The following is a 19047-nucleotide window of genomic DNA, read 5'->3' as shown; positions in this document are numbered from 1 at the left end:
CTAAACTAGGAGGTGGTTATAGAAGCTGCAGGTTTTAGCTTTCTAGGGCTGGTATAATGAATGACCATGAACTTGGTGGCTTTAAACAACAGAAATACCTTCTGTCACAGCTCTGGAGGCCAGAAGTTCAAAATCAAGGTACAGTCAGGGCCATGCTTCCCCTGAAGGCTCTAGGAAAGGAGATCCTTTCTGGTCTCTCCAACTTCTCCTGGCTGCTGGTGTTCCTTGGCATGTGGTAGCATCACTCCATCTCAGGCTCCGTCTTCAACCTTCTTCTCCTTTCATTTATAAGGACACAAGTCATTGCACTTAGAGTCCATCTTAAGTTCGGGATGGTCTCCTTTTAAGATCCTTAATTTAATTACATCTGCCAAGACTCTATTTCCAGTTAAAGTCACCTTCCCAGGTACTGGTGGGTAGGACTTGGATGTCTTCTTGGGTCTTCCCAGGTGGCTCAGTGGTAAAAGAACATGTCTGACAATGTAATAGATATGGGTTTGATCCCTGGGTCATAAAGATCCCCTGGAGTAGGAAATGGCAGCCCACTCCAGTATTCTTGCCTGGAAAATTCAGGAGAGGATTTGGTGGGCTATAGTCCATGGGGCCGCAAACAGTCGGCCATGACTTAGCAACTGAGCATGCATGCATTCAATTCAGTACAGAGGGCTAAAATCAGTATTTGTTCACAACAGGTTAGGAGTTCTAGCAAATCTTCAGTTTATCACCCAGTCTGATGTTAAGCCATATGGATTTATAGTCAGAAAAAAAATGTAGGTGATTTCCCATAATGCTTTTATGAGCTCTATGGGATTTAGAAGAAAAACCTAGGCTGGTGGAAGGAGATGAAATGAGCCCAGAGCAGAATCTGTTCATAAACTAAAAAAGAAATGCAAATGAATTAAGAAGGTAGAACAAAACAATCAGAAGAGAAACTTCAAGTTTCCTGTACAAAATAAGTCAAAAAGAGAAGGAGTTGAAACAGGGGTACCATTGACAATCATGATGAAATAAGGGATAAAAGCTCAAAGATATAAAATGCAAAATGAGGAAAACTACAGTCAAGGGAATATCAAACCAAAGCTACATCTATACGATGAAAATTTATGGACTTGAGTATGAGACCTTTAAAAGGATCTTTTAATTGCTTCAGGAAATATTTCTTCTTCCAGTCATTCCTAGTGGAATCTCTGACATGAAAACTACTGCCTACATCAAAAACATGTCCACCACATACTGGCCATCTCTAACAAACACATGAAAAGATGCTCAACATCACTCATTATCAGAGAAATGCAAATCAAAACCACAATAAGGTACCATCTCACATCGGTCAGAATGGCTGCTATCCAAAAGTCTACCAAGCAATAAATGCTGGAGAGGGTTCGGAGAAAAGGGAACCCTCTTACACTGTTAGTGGGAATGCAAACTAGTACAGCCACTATAGAGAACAGTGTGGAGATTCCTTAAAAAACTGGGAATAAAACTGCCATATGACCCAGCAATCCCACTGCTGGGCATACACACTGAGGAAACCAGAATTGAAAGAGACACGTGTACCCCAATGTTCATCGCAGCACTGTTCACAATAGTTAGACATGGAAGCAACCTAGATGTCCATCGGCAGACGAATGAATAAGAAAGCTGTGGTACATATACACAATGGAGTATTACTCAGCCATTAAAAAGAACACATTTGAATCAGTTCTAATGAGGTGGATGAAACTGGAGCCTATTATACAGAGTGAAGTAAGTCAGAAAGAAAAACACCAATATAGTATATTAATGCATATATATGGAATTTAGAAAGATGGTAATGATGACCCTATATGCGAGACAGCAAAAGAGACACAGATATAAAGAACAGACTTTTGGACTCAGTGGGAGAATGCAAGGGTGGGATGATTTGAGAGAATAGCACTGGGACATGTATATTACCATATGAGAAATAGATGACCAGTCCAAGTTAGATGCATGAAACAGGGCACTCAAAGCCGGTGCTCTGGGACAACCCTGAGGGATGGGATGTGGAGGGAGGTGGGATGGGGGTTCAGGATGGGGGACACATGTGCACCTGTGGCTGATTCATGTCAATGTATGGCAAAAGCCACCACTTGTAGGGCAAAAGCCACCAATATTGTAATTAGCCTCCAATTAAAATAAATTAATTCATTTTTAAAACTCAGAAACTATTTAAAAAAAAGTTCTGGCCATCTAACCTTTAAACTCTAACTTCCTGGGCTTACTCCTCAGCATGCATGTGGGCCAAAATAGGTCCTGAACATCTATCATCTTCTGTCATGGTTCAAATTCTTTGGAAAATGTAATGCACTTAGCTCAGCTACTTAAGTTGTTATTGTTCAGTTGTTAAGTCCTGTCCAACTCCCAAGGACTGCAGCACACCAGGCTCCTCTGTCCTCCACAATCTCCTGGAGTTTGCTCAAACTCATGTCCATTGAGTCAGTGATGCCATCCAACCATCTCATCCTCTGTCATCCCCTTCTCCTCCTGCCCTCCATCTTTCTCAGCATCAGGGTCTTTTCTAATTGGTTGGCTCTTTGCATCAGGTGGCCAAAGTATTGGAGCTTTCAGCTTCAGCATCGGTCCTTCCAGTGAATATTCAGGGTTGATTTCCTTCAGAATTATCTGGTTTGATCTCCTTGATATGCAAGGGACTCTCAAGAGTCTTCTCCAGTACCACAATTTAAAAGCATCAATTCTTTGTGTTCAGCCTTCTTTTTTGGTCCAACTCTTACATCTGTACATGACTTTGTTGGCAAAGTGATGTCTCTGCTTTTTAATTCCTATCTAGGTCATCTGTTTAAATAGACCACATGAGTCACAGATTTCATGCATTCTTGGTGATAGCCAATTCTTTGCAACAGCATGGACTATAGTCCGCCAGGCTCCTCTGTCCATGGGATTTCCCAGGCAAGACTACTACAGTGAGTTGCTGTTTTCTTCTACAAAGTCATGGATTCTTGGCTATCAAATTAGATGCTACCTTTGGGTTGACCATGGATCCCTGGTCCATTCACCAGAGGCCAGGGGAAGTCAGACTGAGGGGTTGCATGGTCTGTGGATCTGTTATATATATGTGTGCTCAGTCGCTCAGTCATGTCCAACTCTTTATGGCCCCATGGACTGTAGCCCTCCAGGCTCCTCTGTCCATGGAATTTTCCAGGCAAGAATGCTAGAGTTGTTGCCATTTCCTTCTCCAGAGGATCCTCCTGATCTAGGGATAGAATCCACATCTCTTGTGTCTCCTGTATTGGCAGACAATTCTTTACCATTGTGTCACCTGGGAAGCCTAGAGAGAGCGCGCGCGCGCGCGAGAGAGAGAGAAGGGTATGCAAAGGGGTGTGATGAAGCAGTGTCTGTGCTACGTAAATAGGGCTGGTTGGAGGAGTGGGCATAGAGGATTTGAGTCTTAAGTCTGAGGGGTGTGCAACAATGGAATGGCAGACAGAGCTGTCCAAGTGGTGATGAGGGGGCAGTCAAGATTTCTGAATGGAGGACTTCCATGGCGGTCCAGTGGTTAAGACTCCTCACTCCCACTGCAGGGGGCATAGGTCCGACCCCAGGTCCCTGGTTGGGGAATTTCCACGTGCTGCACGGTGCACCAGAAACAAAGATTTCTGAATGGAGTCTAGACACAGACCCCAGGAGGGACCCTAGGGGCTGATCACTCCAGCAGTTGTATCAAAACTCCGTGCAAGTCTCAGATAGGAAACCAGCTGGCAACAAGAAAAAGAAATTACGTTTAATCGTCTCATCTGAAGGGTGGAGGAATGTTGCGCCATCTCAGTTCCTTACCCGGAAAGCTGGCACCGTGAAAGGACTTGTCGTACGAGCAAGGATGCCAGCACTCTCATTTATTAATTGGTATGCTCCACTTTAATTAAAATCATCATAGCTAATCATTCATTTCAATGTGTGCTGCAGCAGCTGAATAAACTGGAGGACATGACAAAGGGGAAAATAAACTCTGCTCTGTCCCAATATTTTCAGCTTTGCTCTCCCTTTCCCATGTAGTGATTCAAGGGAAAGGTTAACATAACCCTTCTATTCTTGCCTCTGTCCCTAGAAAGTGAGCCTTATGTTGAGTAAGTGAGTATAGCAGAATATGAGCTGTGAAATTCATACATGTGTATTCGGATGTTGGCTCTGTGACCATGGGCTAATATTTAACTTCTCTGATTCTCAAATTTTCATGTCTAAAAATGGGAATACTACTACTACTCACTGCAGAGATTCGGTGGAGGGTTAAATGAAATAATCAAAATGAAGGGCCAGGTTTATAATTGTTGTTCAGTCGCTCCATGGTACCGACTCTTTGTGACCCGTGGACTGCAGCACGCCAGGCTTCTCTGTCTTTCACCATCTCCCAGAGTTTGCTCAAACTCAAGGTTTATAACAGGTGCTCAATAAGTAATAGTCCCCATCATCACCACCATCATCTCATTCACCTGGGTAGCGTCTCCTTATCCGTCAGCCTGGCTCAGCCACCGCCTCCTCAGGGACGGCTTCTCTGAGTCCCTCCTCCCTCTGTGTGTTCTTTCCCATCACGTGACTGTACTTGAGTCTGCCGTTTACTCGGGTGCCCCACTGGTGTTCACAGTTAAGCAACTGTTGTTTAGGATTGAAATGAAAATAGTATTTTTCTAGTACTTAGTATATTTTCAAATGGCTACCAAGTTAGGAGGACATAAACACTTGTTAAATCATTCACATATACTAACATAACAAACCAAATTATTAGGTGTTTTCCTTTGGCCTAGATATACTGTGAAAAAAATGACTGAGATGCCAAGGGTACTCACTGTGAACCAAGAAAATTCATGAACTTCTGGTGTAGGAAAAATGATATTCAGAACTAGAGAAATAGCAATGCTTATTATTACCATTATAATGTCCTAGTTATAATAATACCATAATTACCAGCTAACAGTAACACTGTTACTATTTCCTAGGCATTATTCTAAGCATTTGGGTGTGCTTTAAGTAAGAAGGTCACATGCACTAACTCTTTTTTTTTTTTTTAGGTAGAAGTGAATTTTATTCATAATTTTATTATAAAATTCTTATTGAATAACATTAGAACACAAATTTTTCTAAAATGGAAACACTTTACTGATTTTTCACACTCTTAAGTAATACATTATCATTTTTATTTTATTTTTCTTAAATTTTATTTTTAAACTTTACAATATTGTATTGGTTCTGCCATACAGGCATACACGTGTTCCCCATCCTGAACCCTCCTCCCTCCTCCCTCCACATGTACTAACTCTTAATCCCATCAACAGACCTAAAGTAAAGAGTTTCTCCCACATTAGAGAGGAGGAAACTAAGAACTGTAGAGGATGAGTAACTTGCTAAAGGTCACTGAATGGATGGATGCCTTAGCTGGGATTCAAATCTAGGCATCCTGACTCCCCACTCAGACTTAACCACCTGCTTACCAAGGCCACAGGGATGCAAAGAAAAGAGTTGAGATGCCTGGATGGCAGAATGCACAGATTTTAGGGACTGGAGACAATAAGTATTTGGGGGTGTCCATCCAGCCCACTTTCTTCAGGAATGCTCCCACCCAGACCCACCTGACTCAGGGGCCTTTGGGAAACACGTGCAACTGTGGCCCCAGCTCTGAGCCTTGCCCTTGAACATGTCCACAGGTTCCTGGAAACCTGCCAGGTGAGCCGAACAGGGCCAAGTGGAGTCCCCTCTAAAGAATTAGGGGCTGGAGCACTGAGTTTCTGTTGCTTTTCTCTGTCTGTATCAATAACTCAGGAAGATGGTTATCATCATAAGAATGGCAGGATGCAGAAGTCAAGATGCACCTCCTCTTGCTTTCGAGGTAGAGGTTTGCCCCTGATGACTTTTTAATTGGAGGATAATTGCTTTACAATATTGTGTTAATTCTGCTGTACACGAAGGAGTCAGCTCTATGGACATATATATCCCCTCCCCGTTGGACTTTCCCCCCACCACTACCCCATTGCACCCGTCTAGGTCATCACAGAGCACCAAACTGAACGCCCTAAGCTGTACAGCAGCATCCCACTATCTGTTTTACACATCAGCTCGGCTCTGTTCAGTTGCTCAGCTGTGTCCGACTCTGCGACCCCATGGACTGTGGCACGCCAGGCCTCCCTGTCCGTCACCAATTCCCAGGGCATACTCAAACTCATGTCCATTGAGTCAGTGATGCCATCCAACCATCCCATCCTCTGTCGTCCCCTTCTCCGCCCGCCTTCAATCTTTCCCAGCATCAGGGTCCTTTCCAATGAGTCAGTTCTTCGCACGAGGTGGCCCAAGTACTGGAGCTTCAGTTATACACAGGGTAGTGTATATATGTGAATCCTCCCCGTCCCACCCTCTCAATTCATCCCACCCTCCCCGTCCACCACCCACGTCCCTTCTCTAAGTCTGTGTCTCTAAACCCGGCCTGGAAATAGATTCATCTGTACCATTTTTCTAGATTCTACATATATACCTTAATAAACAGTATTTGTTTTTCTGACATGCTTCACTCTGTATGACCGACTCTAGGTCCATCCACATCGCTCCTTGAGGTTGATTTGTTCAGTGGTTCTGCAGAGTTTGTGAGATCAGTGCTCTGCCAATAGTTTCTTTGAGTCAAACTTCCTAAATGTCTGGCCATTGTAACAGGATATTTAACTAGAACCCTGAACATAAATGTCATGAAATAAACCACTAAAAAGGGGGTGGGCAATACCCCCATCACTGCGGTGCTGGTGGTGGTTGAGTCACTCAGTCATGTCCGGGTCTTTTTGACCCTGTGGACTGTAGCCTGCCAGGCTCCTCTATCCGTGGGATTATCCCGGCAAGAATACTGGAGTGGGTCGCCATTTCCTCCTCCAGGGGATCTTCTTGACCCAGGGATTGAACCTGCGTGTCTCCTGCCTTGCAGGCAGATTCTTTCCTGACTGAGCCAGTTGGGTGGCCATGCATGTCACTCAGAGTGAGGACTTAGGTTGGGTCATCTCCACTTAGAAACTAGGCAGGTCTGTGGTGTTTGCATAAACAAACAGTTTGGAAAGTTCTGCACTACCAGAGGTCAACCATTTACCCAGCAATTATGCTGCTGTCAGATTGTAAATACATATTTGCAAATTCCTCTATAATTGTTTGGAAACCATGTAGGCCTGTTCCTGCAGGGCTGGTTATAGAATGTTAACGGGTTAACTCACTCAACATCTGCTTTCGAGGCTGCAGCCAGATTTGCACCATTTCAACATTTACGGGCATAAAGCTGCAGATTGAATGTTTTCCTCCTCCAGCTCTCAGAAAATCAGAATTCATCAGCAATGGACAGTGGCATGGCTGACTAAATGGATTCAGCGTGTGGGCACTGTATTTTCAGCTAGAACACAGGACCCCCTTGGTCCCCGATCTGGTCCAGGATGGCTAACACCTTAATTAAGGAAAGAAATCTCTGCTAACTCTAAAATTTGACATACGATGATGCCCCTGTACGAAGTAATAGATTTCAAGGCATGTGATTCAGAATATATGTCTCTCTGACCTCTGATTTGAGGGTTGTCCTTGAAATGCGTGTTTTTCTGCTATCATATTAAGGCAGATAATCTGCCCTGAATGTCGGCCTCTCATATTCTTTGAGCTATTTTGGATCATGACCGTCAAACCCCACCAACACCCAAAGTCGTCTTGTGCATGTCCCAGGAACCGTATGTTAAATGTCAGATCATCCTGAATTCTAATTACTGACAACACCTCAAGTTTGGGTGAATATCCATCCAACCATTTTCAAGAGTTATGGTGTATTATTCAGGCTATAGGTCTGCTGTAACAAAATGACCCCAATTACAGTGGCAGCAGTGACAGAGCTTTCTTTTTCTCCCATGTAACAGTCCCAAAGGAATAGCTCAGGATGGCAGGTTGCTTTGCTCCACAGTCTTTCAGAGATTCAAGGTCTTACATCTTTTAGCTCTGACTTTCCTGCAGGAATTGTCTTATCTGTAAAGTCAAGGCTGGTTTGCAGATAAATCATGGAAAAGGCAATCAAGGGAGTTTGGTTTATCTCTTAAATTGAAATTGGAGATGACCAGCAAGAACGATTTCACATCCCATTGGCCTAAATTCAATTTCAGAGCTACATTTAACTGCACTGGATCTTAGTCAGTGCTGGTTCTGCCTGGGGAGCTATGGGTTCAGCTTCAACTCTATAGCCAAGGAGGAGGAGGGTGTGTTCTGATGGCTGGTCAGGAGTTTCTGTCACACGTAACAACAGAGAGAGAGAGGTTACCTCGTACAAATAAGATCAATGCCACATGGTCATACATTCAACAAATATTTTTAAAATATTGATTTTATCTGTCTGTGCTGGGTCTTAGTTGCAGCATATGGGATCTAGTTCTCTGCCCAGGGATTGAACTCGGGCCCCCTGCTCTGGGAGCTCAGAGTCTTAGCCACCGGACCACTTTTCTTACACATGTAAGAAAAGTATTGTTACACATATTGGGGGTGAAACTATGCAATAGTATAAACACATTTTTCTACTTTTTAAAGACTTTTGCTTTTTCAGACAGTAGAGGACAACTGGGGAAAAGGCAAGGTTTTTTTTACCTTCAAGTTGCAGTAAAAATATTCGCACCTGTCAAATTCCAACAGCTGGTCGAATCATTGTTCCGTGGCTAAGCCCACAAGAACACTGCTCAGAGAGTCATTTGGGTGTTGGTCTCATAAATCATAACTTGCTCAGAGCATGTTTCTGAGGCTTCAGGAAGGACTCTTCAGAGGGTGGAATCAAATCGCTGAGATTAAAATCAACCTCAAAGGAGGGTTTTTCCCCCAAAATCACTAAGGCGATAAACACGGCACATCTTGCAGTCAGTCCCCGGATGCAGTACGTCACACCATCTTCAGGGTCCGTGTACTCAAAGCAGTGAACAATAACACGACGACCGCAGCGTGTCATGTGACTCTGATGGTAAACACGGGGACGCAGGAAGTACTCCAGAGGCACCAGGAACACGTTCTTAACTTCATCCGGGTTAGGTCTGGCCTCAAAGTTGGAGTCTATAAATCCTACAACCGGCGTTATCCACATATCCTTCTGAAAGCAGAACACGAAGACACTGAGACGTGAGCGATACAGTTTAAAAAATAAAAAAGTATGTCTAAACGCATGCTAAGCTAAGCTAAGCCACTTCAGTCGTGTCCGACTCTGTACGACCCCATAGACAGCAGCCCACCAGGCTCCCCGTCCCTGGGATTCTCCAGGCAAGAACACTGGAGTGGGTTGCCATTTCCTTCTCCAATGCATGAAACTGAAAAGTGAAAGTGAAGTCGCTCAGTCGTGTCTGACTCTTCGAGACCCTATGGACTGCAGCCCACCAGGCTCCTCTGCCCATGGGATTTTCCAGGCAAGAGTACTGGAGTGGGGTGCCACTGCCTTCTCCCAAACGCATGCTACTTCAGCATAAACTAAGCTCACAGGCCAAAGCAGTCTGTTACATAAAACTTCTTCTATAAGTAAACTTTATGTCCCTTAAATGGAGGCGTGGGCTTCCCTGGCTCAGTGGTAAAGAATCTGCCTGCCAATGCAGATTGGAGACAGGAGATGTGGGTTCGATCCCTGGGTCAAGAAGGTCCCCTGGAGAAGGAAATGGCAACCTACTCCAGTATTCCTGCCTGGAGAACCTCATGGACAGAGGAGCCTAGGAGGCTAGCTGGCGGGGAGATTTCTATTTATAACCACCACTGTTCTGAAATGAACGCAGGGTGCTGTTCCGTGAAAGATTCTACCTGGAGTCTTGCGGGGGAGGCCTAAGGTTTAGGAGCTGATGGGGGTGGCATGACCTTGAATGAGAAAGGGAGGAATTGGGGAATTCCTGAGAGAAAGTGAGTGGGGAAATCCAGGGAGACACTGTGGGGCTGGGCTCCTACAGGAGGACCAGTATGCCTGTGGGAGGTCTTGAGGGAGGGCAGCTAATGCGTGATGAGCATGAAGAGCAGTGATGACTCAGATGGTTAACTGAATTAATGACGCAAGTCAACATCTGGACCGGGAGCGGAGGAGGGGAGCGCGGGCTCGAGACGTCTGTAAGGTGGGACGTCTGGGGTCGTGAGCTGCCCCGAGGCCCGGACCCAGCAGCAGCCCTCACTGTGCTCGGCCTGCCTGACAGCCTCTTCTGTCACAAGGTCCCCTCAAGCAGCCACTGAGATGAAGGCTCAGATGCCAGGGGTTTAAGGAAGAGCTCGAGGACAAAGGGTTGAGGGCGGGAGCAGGGAAGCCAAGAAGGGATGCTGCGGGCAGCTCCAGCGTATAAAGTGTACCTCGGTCTGTCCCGGGAGATGATGAGGGAGCTGGGCTTTCATCCCCGGCCTCTGCCTGGCCAGGAGTAAATCAAGACAGTGCTGACCCATGGGGGCGGGGCGCAGCTCCAGGAGCCTGAGGGCATGAGTACGGAGAGAGAACCAGAGTGTGTGTGTGTGTCTGTGTGTGTCAGAAACACATCCTAAGAGGACTGTTACCGCGTATATACAGAATCGAGAACAAGTGGCACTGATGGATGAACCTACGTGCAGGAAGGGAATGGAGCCGCAGACACAGAGAGCGGCCTTGTGGACACAGAGGGGCAAGGAGAGGGCGGGCGAGGCAGAAAGCAGCATCGCCGTCTGCACACTCCCCTGTGTCAGACAGACGGCTGGCGAGGAGCTGCCGTGTGATACGCGGAGGCCAGCCTGGCGCTCTGCGGTGACCTAGACGCGTGGCACAGGGGAAGGGAGGGAGGCTCCAGAGGGAGGTGATACATGTATAATTACTGCTGATTTGCATTGTTGTATGGTGGAAACCCACACTACACTGTAAAGCAAATTTCCTCCAATTAAGAAATAAAAAAAAAAAAAGCATCTGGACAGAGCCTGGAGTGTCGCTCACCGTGCATCCGTGGCTGCTCTCTCCATTCAAACCCCACAGCCTGTGGGCCCCTCGTCTAGAATCCATCAGCCTCCCCCAGGTTCTTCATAACAACCTGCTCCTGAAGAAGCTTTACCAATGGAAACTGGATCAGAAAAAAACTTGCCCATGGCCACACCCGGCTCCCACTTGGCAGAAGCCAGGATTCTACCCTAGGCCTGCTGCCCACATGCTGGAGTCGAGTGCTCAAGTTCTATCAAAATGCTGGTCACCAAATCTCCAAGCTGGCACACCAGTAAGCGGCCCGGAGACCACGAGGCAGCATCCCCAGCTGTGGCTCAGGCCTTCCAGAGGTCTCAGGGCCATGCCTATTAGGCAGGTGCCTGGGCAGGAACTTTGTATGGCCAGTGCCAGCCCTTGAACTGGCATGTCAGAGTCTAAGGAAATTAGTGCAGGAAAGAAAAAGAATCAAAGCAAAGCCTCAAAGGGAGATCAGGGTTTAAGACTGAATGTTCTAGATAGGGAGTCAGGCACGCTCAACAGGGTTCAAGCTCAGCAAAGTAAGAGAGACTGTGGAAACTTGTGGCTGAAGCAGCAACTCTGCACATCCCATGTCTAAAAACACAGGTGTCTGAAATGGCAGGAAAAAGGTAGTATGTGGCAGACATCCCAGGACCCATAAAAGCCTGGATTTTGCCCATTTGCTGAGTTGAAATCCCACAGAGACTGGCTTCTGCCCTGGAAATAGGATGAGCCAGGCTTTAGAGCTCCTGGAAGAAACTGCAGACTATTAGAAACAGCCTTGGAAGTCAGGACACACCACTGAAATGTTACAGGAATCGGACCTTCAGGAAGCGAACAAAAGGATGGAGACTGGGAGTTACGGGCCACACACAGAGAAAAAGGGGAACTGTCCCTCGAGGCCTTTGAAGAGAGAGGCTTATACATGTATGATACAGTGACATGTATGAAGGTCGGTTGGGGGCTGGAAGGCCTGGGAGGGTTAACACCAGGCATGGGGAAAAGCCAGTGACACCCCAAAACATCTCCAGGCATTGCCCTGTGTGTGTTCCCCAAGAGAGAAAATTACCCCCAGTCAAGAATTAGAATTCTGACTGAATTAGAATAGGCTTCTAGGCATTAAATAAATGGCACTTTTGAACCATATTTAAAAGATCTGCAAAGTCCAAAAAGCAAAACAACCCTCACTGGCACTTCTAAATACAGTACATCCTCCTTGAAAGCCTTTCTTCATTCTAATTTCTCGGTGGTGTGATTGGCATTATAGCAGGAGCAGGTCATTTGAACACACACACACACCTGTGAGGACTGTGGTATGCGATCCCCTTACGGGTGAACTCAGCAGCTCTGGGGACCTTGGAAATGGACTTACTCTCATCTGGGGAACCTATAACCATTATGTGTTTTGTCAAGAGAGTTCTAAAATAAATCTCTAAGATGTCCCAGGAGATTTGCAGCTATCCCCTGAAAAGGGCTCCCATTAGAAAACACAGAGGAAGTAACTGGCATACGTCCTGTCTTAATCCAATGTTACTTTTCTGTCTCGTTTCTTTCTCACTGAGGGCACATTTATGGAATGGCCTTTAGCTTCTTCCAAGCTAAATCTCCTGGGAGTGGTGACCTCTCTATTCTTAAAATTGACCCAATTAAGACAGATGTCAGCATCATTGATCGTCACAAAGGGCAATCTGGCTTTCTAATTTTTAGGCATCAGTGGAATTCTTCCTTTGACATAAAAATTCACATGAAAGCCCAATACTATTTAAAAAAAAATTATACCTATTCTGATAGGTGATGAGTGAAGTTCACCTCTGGGGGATTATTCTTCCCCCAAGCCTGTAACCTTTGCTTAACTGGGAGAATAGTATCAGATAAACCCAAATTGAGGAGCGTGCAAGAACACACCTGACCTGTGCCCCTCACAAGTGTCAAGGCCATGAGAACAGGGCAGTCTAAGAAACTGGCCCAGACCAGAGAATGAGGAGACAGGCAACCAAGCACAACATGGTGTCCTGCGTGAGATCCCGGACAGAAAGGGGGACATCAGTAGAAAAACTAGTGAAAGGCAAGTAAAGCGTGGAGTTCAGTGATGGTAAAGTGCTGACACTGATTTCTTAGTGTCACAAATGTACCACAGTGATGTCCAATGTCAGTAACAGGGGGACCTGAGCACGGCTGCGTGAGAACTCTCTGTGAAATCGGTAACCATTCCAAAATTACAAGTATACATGGAAAATTTTAGACCAGTCAAATAATTCTGTTATACAACTTTAAATTCACCCTATTTACTCCTTCCGCCCTCCTCCAGGGATCTTCCCGACGTGGGTTTGACCCCTGGGTTGGGAAGATCCCCTGGAGGAGGGCATGGCAACCCATTCCAGTATTCTGGCCTGGAGAATCCCACGGACAGAGGAGCCTGGCAGGCTACAGTCCACGGGGTCACCAAGAATCGGACACGACTGAAGTGCCTCAGCACGGCACATCACTCCTTCTCCAGTCACTTAGTATAACAGTGAGAGTGTTGTGATCAGCTCATAGGAAATGAGGTCCAGCTCTGTCAGTCCCAGGACCCCTTTCGTTGTTATGTTTGTTTGTTTCGTATATACTATCAAATCCTGCTTCAAACAGAAATGCAGTTACAAGTAGTGACTGATTCTAAACAGCTTCCCTAGATCTCAGGATATTGCTCAATCTATGTGATACGGAGAAGCCTGGTTCCATGGTATGTGCAAAAATGAGTACCTTCAGTGGCCTCCGAGGGGCTAAAATTTGGTATGTGGCATGCTCAAGTGTGTGTTATTTTTTTCAAAAGAATTCTCAAAAATAAACCCATCTAGAGAAAACTGTGAACTGAATGTCAACGAAAGAACACTGAGGCATCTACAGGGTTCCACAGCACCCAGTCTGAAAACCGCTGATGGCGTTCAGCCCTTTCATTTCTGGATGGGGAAGGAGAGGCCCAGATAGGAAGTGGGGGTTGCCCAAGGCCTCTTAACCCAGTGGGGGCAAAGTCCACACATGAGCCAGAGTCTCTTGACTCTGTACCGCATGCTTGAGGGTCGTGGGATCCTGAAGATAGTCTACCTACTGCGAGCTCACGCAAGTCTAAGCCAGACAGCTCCACCCCCAGCCTTACATCAAACGGCAGTGGCATCAGGCAGCAGACCACCTCCACTTGATGAGGACGCAGCCCCACTTCCTCCTGGGCTTCCCGGAGAGCCGTGGCCACGTCGTCCGCGTCCGTAGGTTCGCACTTACCTCCAGGAAAGCAGACCTCTCCGGGTGACCTTCTCAGCTGGATATGGAAGGAACAGAGCCGCCGTGTGGGATTCCAAGTTTGGTACCACTCATTCATTCAACAAGTATGTGCTGAATTTCTGTCTTGTGCCAGAGACCATTCCCATACTTGTGGCAACCAGTAGGGAATAAGACCAGACAGAAAAGTTTTTCTTTTTTTTAAACTTGAGTCCTTTAAAAAATTGAACTAGGAGAATTACCCTCACTTCTGATTTTTCTCTCCTTGCCCTCCAAAGATAGCATACACACACACAGATTTACACTGATGGAGAAAAAAGGCAGAACAAAAGGATAATGAAAAGGCCAGCATTCTGAATGGATAACCTTTATCGAGTGCTTACGGGTCTGGGCACAATGCTTCAGATGGATTTCTTGTCAATGAGTCTGAACAATTCTATAAGCAACTATTTTTTAAAATATTTTTTAAAATTGAGATGAAATGTTATTCCTTAAAAAACTTAATATATTTTTTAAAGTACAGTTGATCTACAATGTTGTGTTAGTTTCTGGTATACAGCAAAGTGATCTGGATACACACATATACACACTATACCTGGGGTGGGATTAATCTAAAACAGTGGCTCTTGGTGGGGGCAGTTTTATGCCCCCCATCCCTGGTGGGCTGCCGTCTCTGGGATTGCACAGAGTCGGACACGACTGAAGCGACTTAGCAGCAGCATCCCTGCCAAGAGAGCAGGCGATATCTGGAGACATATGTGGCTGTCACAAACTGTGTGTGTGGTCTGTGTGTGTGTGTGTTACTGGCTTCTAGTGGAAAGAGGCCAGGGATGTTGTTAAATGTCCCATAATGTACGGGGTAACTCTCACAACAAAGAATTATCCAGCCCGAATGGTGATGGCTGGATAAGAAACCCTGGCATAAAAGTATTTTAAATTACTTGCTAGCTCAATTGCTTATTTTACTTTCCAAAACTTCTCCGTAAAAAGCCACATGATTCTGTGGCTTCATGTACCCCTCGAACATCACAACTTTGAAAGCCCAACTGAGAATCTGGAACCTCAAACTATGTGCCAGTGACCACATTTCATGGGGTTTTCAAACATCCTGAGACCTTAAGGTCAGGAACCTTTCCGTCACTTACCTTCTCTGACCGGAGGGTGAACAACAGGTAAAGTTTCCCATCTTTAGCCAACAAAGGTAGAAGGATCGAACATTTGTTAGATGAACAGTGAGAATATTCGGTCCCACAGTCATGCTTTTTTAAGCGGGCCTTAGCGTCATCTATCAAACTGTTTCTAAAATGGAAACAAACCACACAGTTTAGTAACCAGGGTTATGATAAAAAGCTCCTAAACTGCATGATGTTTCTGCTTTGCTATGTGTCCTGCTGCTGCTGCTGCTGCTAAGTCGTTTCAGTCATGTCCGACTCTGTGCGACCCCATAGACGGAAGCCCACCAGGCTCCCCCGTCCCTGGGATTCTCCAGGCAAGAACACTGAAGTGGGTTGCCATTTCCTTCTCCAATGCATGAAACTGAAAAGTGAAAGGGAAGTCGCTCAGTCGTGTCCGACTCTTAGCGACCCCATGGACTAGAGCCTACCAGGCTCCTCCATCCATGGGATTTTCCAGGCAAGAGTACTGGAGTGGGGTGCCGTTGCCTTCTCCGACTTTTTAATAATATGACAGCAATAATAATACCCAAATCATGTGACTTTTGGTAAGATAAAATGAGGCAAAAATTACTAAGAACACAGTTTAGTGCCTGAGTTCACTTTAAAATCTAAATTAATTTTGAATGATGATAAAATATTCTTTCAACTGTGCAACAGTTCAGTGCTGAAACCCACAGTAATACTCAGGAAGACAGATTTGCAGAGCAAGTTCATTGTTACAAAGGTTACACCATCGTAAGGTTAAGGGCTTTCTCTTAACCTGGCCCTTACGTCACATTATCAAACCCTTGTCTTCAAATACCTCATAACACTGGTTCCCAAACTTATGCAGCAACAGAGTCACCCAGAGGGCATGTTACAACAAAGACTGTTGGGTCCACTTGTGACTTAGTAAAATCCAAGTATTTAGGCTTTAACCACACATTGTTCTCTGAATTCATAACTATGGGTTAAGGCAGTTTTGTGTAAGGGGCAAAAGCTGGTGTTTAAGTAAGCCAGACTGGTTTCAAAGTGTTAGGACTGACCTCTCTAAGCCCCCCTTTCCTGATGTGTGACATGTTGAGGATGTTTGTAAGGATTAAATGATCCAGTTCTGTGGCTGCCATTTAAATGTCTCAGTCCTTAGATGCCCCACTCCAGTACTCTTGCCTGGAAAATCCCATGGATGGAGGAGCCTGGTAGGCTCTAGTCCATGGGGTCGCTAGGAGTCGGACATGCCTGAGCGACTTCCCTTTCACTTTTCACTTTCATGCACTGGAGAAGGAAATGGCAACCCACTCCAGTGTTCTTGCCTGGAGAATCCGAGGGACAGGGAGCCTGGTGGGCTTCCGTCTCTGGGGTCGCACAGAGTTGGACACGACTGAAGTGACTTAGCAGCAGCAGCAGTCCTTAGATGCATAGTTGCTTGCCAGAGATGTGTGCTATTTCTTGCCTCTTTCTAGGAGGTAGGATGCTCAATAATGTAGTTAGGAAACTGCAGTGGGTGTTGAAAGTGCCCCAATGGCCTGAAGAGTCACAGGAATGCTGGCACTGGAGGGGACTCCAGAGCACATCCTAGTGCACACAGGCCGGGGTCCAGAAAAGGAAACTAGAACTTCCGACCAGCAATGTGAGGGACTGCTTAAAAGTGTGGTGCCCAGAGCTGACCACAGGGACCAGCAGAAGCAACAGTCTGCAAAACCGTCCACGTAAGGAGCTGGTGCTCGGAGTAATCGCCAGGTAAACACTACTGTCGGTACATTCTGTACTACATTCTGGGTGGGCTCATCGCACCTTCTGTCCATGCTTTTCTCATTAAGGTGAAAACACGATCACGTTCCAGGCTCAGAGAGTTTGTGTAACTGAGGCTGGAAGTAGCCTGGGGACCTTGAACCGGGCGCTGCCTGGTGCGGGCTCGCTGTTCGACGGCTGAGGCTCGGCGAGCGGAAGAGGGAAGGCCTCGGGGGCTGTGCGCCCCCCAAGTGTGCAAACCCGGCTCCGTCTTTGGCGGGGGAAGGCGCGAAGGCCCGGGGATCCTGCGAGCTGCCAAAGGAGGTGAGCGTCCGGAGCGTGGGGCTCCGGAAGGAGGACAGGCGGGACCCGCAACAAGTAGCCAGAAGGCCCCGGCCACCCACGGCCCGCAACCTGTCCGGCCGCGCAGTGATCAAGGCAGGGCCAGGCCCGGCTCGGGGTGCCAGAGGTCGGGGAGGCCTTACCTGCCAGGTTCCTGGGGAGGGCCGGGTCGCGACATCGTCCCGGGAAAAGTTCGCTTCTTGCCAGCAACGCTTCCCAGGGAACTCTGCCCGACGAGCATGCGCAGAGCAGCTCCGGGCCTGGGGCGGGGAGAGAGGCGGGGCCCGGATCTGGGGGCGGGGCCTGGCTTAGGTCGCAGGGCGGGACCGAGAGCCGAGGCTGAAGATCGGGGCGGGGCGGGGCTAGTGGGGCGGGGCGAGGCGTGGGGGGCAGGGCTAGTGGGGGCTTAAGGCCCCGCCTTCCTGGTCGCGCAGAGCTTCTTCCTGCTTTCCCTCAAAGGCAAGAGCTAAAGGAAGAATTCTGAAATTGACAATTGTTGAAAATGGGGAAAGGGCAGTGCTGGTGACTTGAGAGAATTCTAACATTCGTACTCACCGTTGCTAGGATGTCATGTTGGTTCAATTTTTCTGAACAGCAGTCCACACATGTTTACCCAGCATCTACTTTGCAGGCCGGACGGTGAGAGAACAGACGACACGGAGCTTACAGTCAAATAGGAGAGAGGGAGACAGAACTCAGACAATTACCTAGATGAAGCCGTTAGTCCCTGGGGAGCATGTGAGGGAGAAGCAAATCAGAGAAAGCTTCCCAAAGAGACTGGTATCCGAGCTGACCCGGCAAGCTGCTGTTCTTGAAGTGTGGTCCTGGGAGAAGCTGCGACCGTCCACATCAGCAGCGTCTGTGTGCTGTTAAAAATGGATAGACTCTCGGGTCGCACCCAGGAGATGCTGGATCAGAAACTGGGTGTAGAGCACAGTGAGCTGTATTGTAAGGGAGTTCTGTTGCTCTGAGAGGGAGAAGGGCAGGGGGGAGAGTTTCAGGAAAAAGAATGAATTTGTGCAAAGATCCCAGAAGTAGCTGAAGAAGATCAGTGAGAGGGAGCCTGGTTTGAGCTGACATTCAAGAAGTTAATTCAGAGACGGAAGGCTAAGGCTGACTTCTCCATCCTGCACAGGAGGTGCAATGCCCAGGGCCCCCCATAATTTCAGGACTCCATGAAAAATGTTTTAATTTTCATTTCTTTCTTTCTTTTTTTGCCACCTTGAATGGCCTATGCAGTGAAAGCACCAAGTCCTAACTACTGGATTGCCAGGGAATTCCTTAACTTTAATTTCTTTCAAAAGAAGAAAATGAATATAATAAGAAGCAGTATATAATAATGAATTCTGATTGGGTTATATTCATCTTTAACCAATGCAGTCCTAAAATAATATTCATTTTATTATTTAATGGAGAAAGGTCCATAAAACCAAAATTACCTAGGGCCCATGAAAATAACAATGTAGCCCTGGTCGTGGGATAGTTGGGCCACAGTTTCCAGGACCTCCAAGACCACTGAGCTCAGCTGTTCACCTTGCCAGTTTGCCAAGGCTGGGAAAGCCCAAACCAAAAGCTTGATGGCATCCTAAGAATAGTGATGATAGTTGTTCTCTTAAATGTTAGTGTACTTAGTCCTCT

The 19047-nt window shown here is 46.7% G+C and overlaps 1 protein-coding gene across 2 annotated transcripts; it reads right to left on the bottom strand.

Moving 5' to 3' along the window:
* Positions 1-7785: 7785 nt before the first annotated feature.
* Positions 7786-17683, bottom strand: NUDT7 (nudix hydrolase 7). 2 transcript variants are annotated; one of them, XM_019979978.2, is made up of 4 exons: positions 17553-17683; positions 15328-15481; positions 14064-14222; positions 7786-9100 (listed from the first exon to the last, which is right to left on the bottom strand). In XM_019979978.2, the coding sequence occupies exons 1-4, from the start codon at positions 17648-17650 to the stop codon at positions 8732-8734; spliced, it is 780 nt and encodes a 259-aa protein (XP_019835537.2). In that variant the 5' UTR covers positions 17651-17683; the 3' UTR covers positions 7786-8731. The 2 variants fall into 2 exon arrangements, with proteins under 2 accessions (XP_019835537.2, XP_019835538.2); XM_019979979.2 differs by lacking the exon at positions 14064-14222.
* Positions 17684-19047: the final 1364 nt, after the last annotated feature.

This window comes from Bos indicus, chromosome 18 (assembly GCF_029378745.1).
Source record: "Bos indicus isolate NIAB-ARS_2022 breed Sahiwal x Tharparkar chromosome 18, NIAB-ARS_B.indTharparkar_mat_pri_1.0, whole genome shotgun sequence".
NCBI lineage: Eukaryota > Metazoa > Chordata > Mammalia > Artiodactyla > Bovidae > Bos > Bos indicus.
The sequence above is the reverse complement of the archived record's forward strand: the minus strand, read 5'-3'. Positions and strand labels throughout refer to the sequence as shown.

Coding starts and splice junctions, on each gene's coding strand:
- NUDT7 (XM_019979978.2), bottom strand. CDS start 17,650: ATGCTCGTCGGGCAGAGTTCCCTGGGAAGCGTTGCTGGCAAGAAGCGA. Junction 15,482..17,552: donor CCTCCCCAGGAACCTGGCAG/GTAAGGCCTCCC, acceptor TTTCCATTTTAG/AAACAGTTTGATAGATGACG. Junction 14,223..15,327: donor TCACCCTCCGGTCAGAGAAG/GTAAGTGACGGA, acceptor TTCCATATCCAG/CTGAGAAGGTCACCCGGAGA.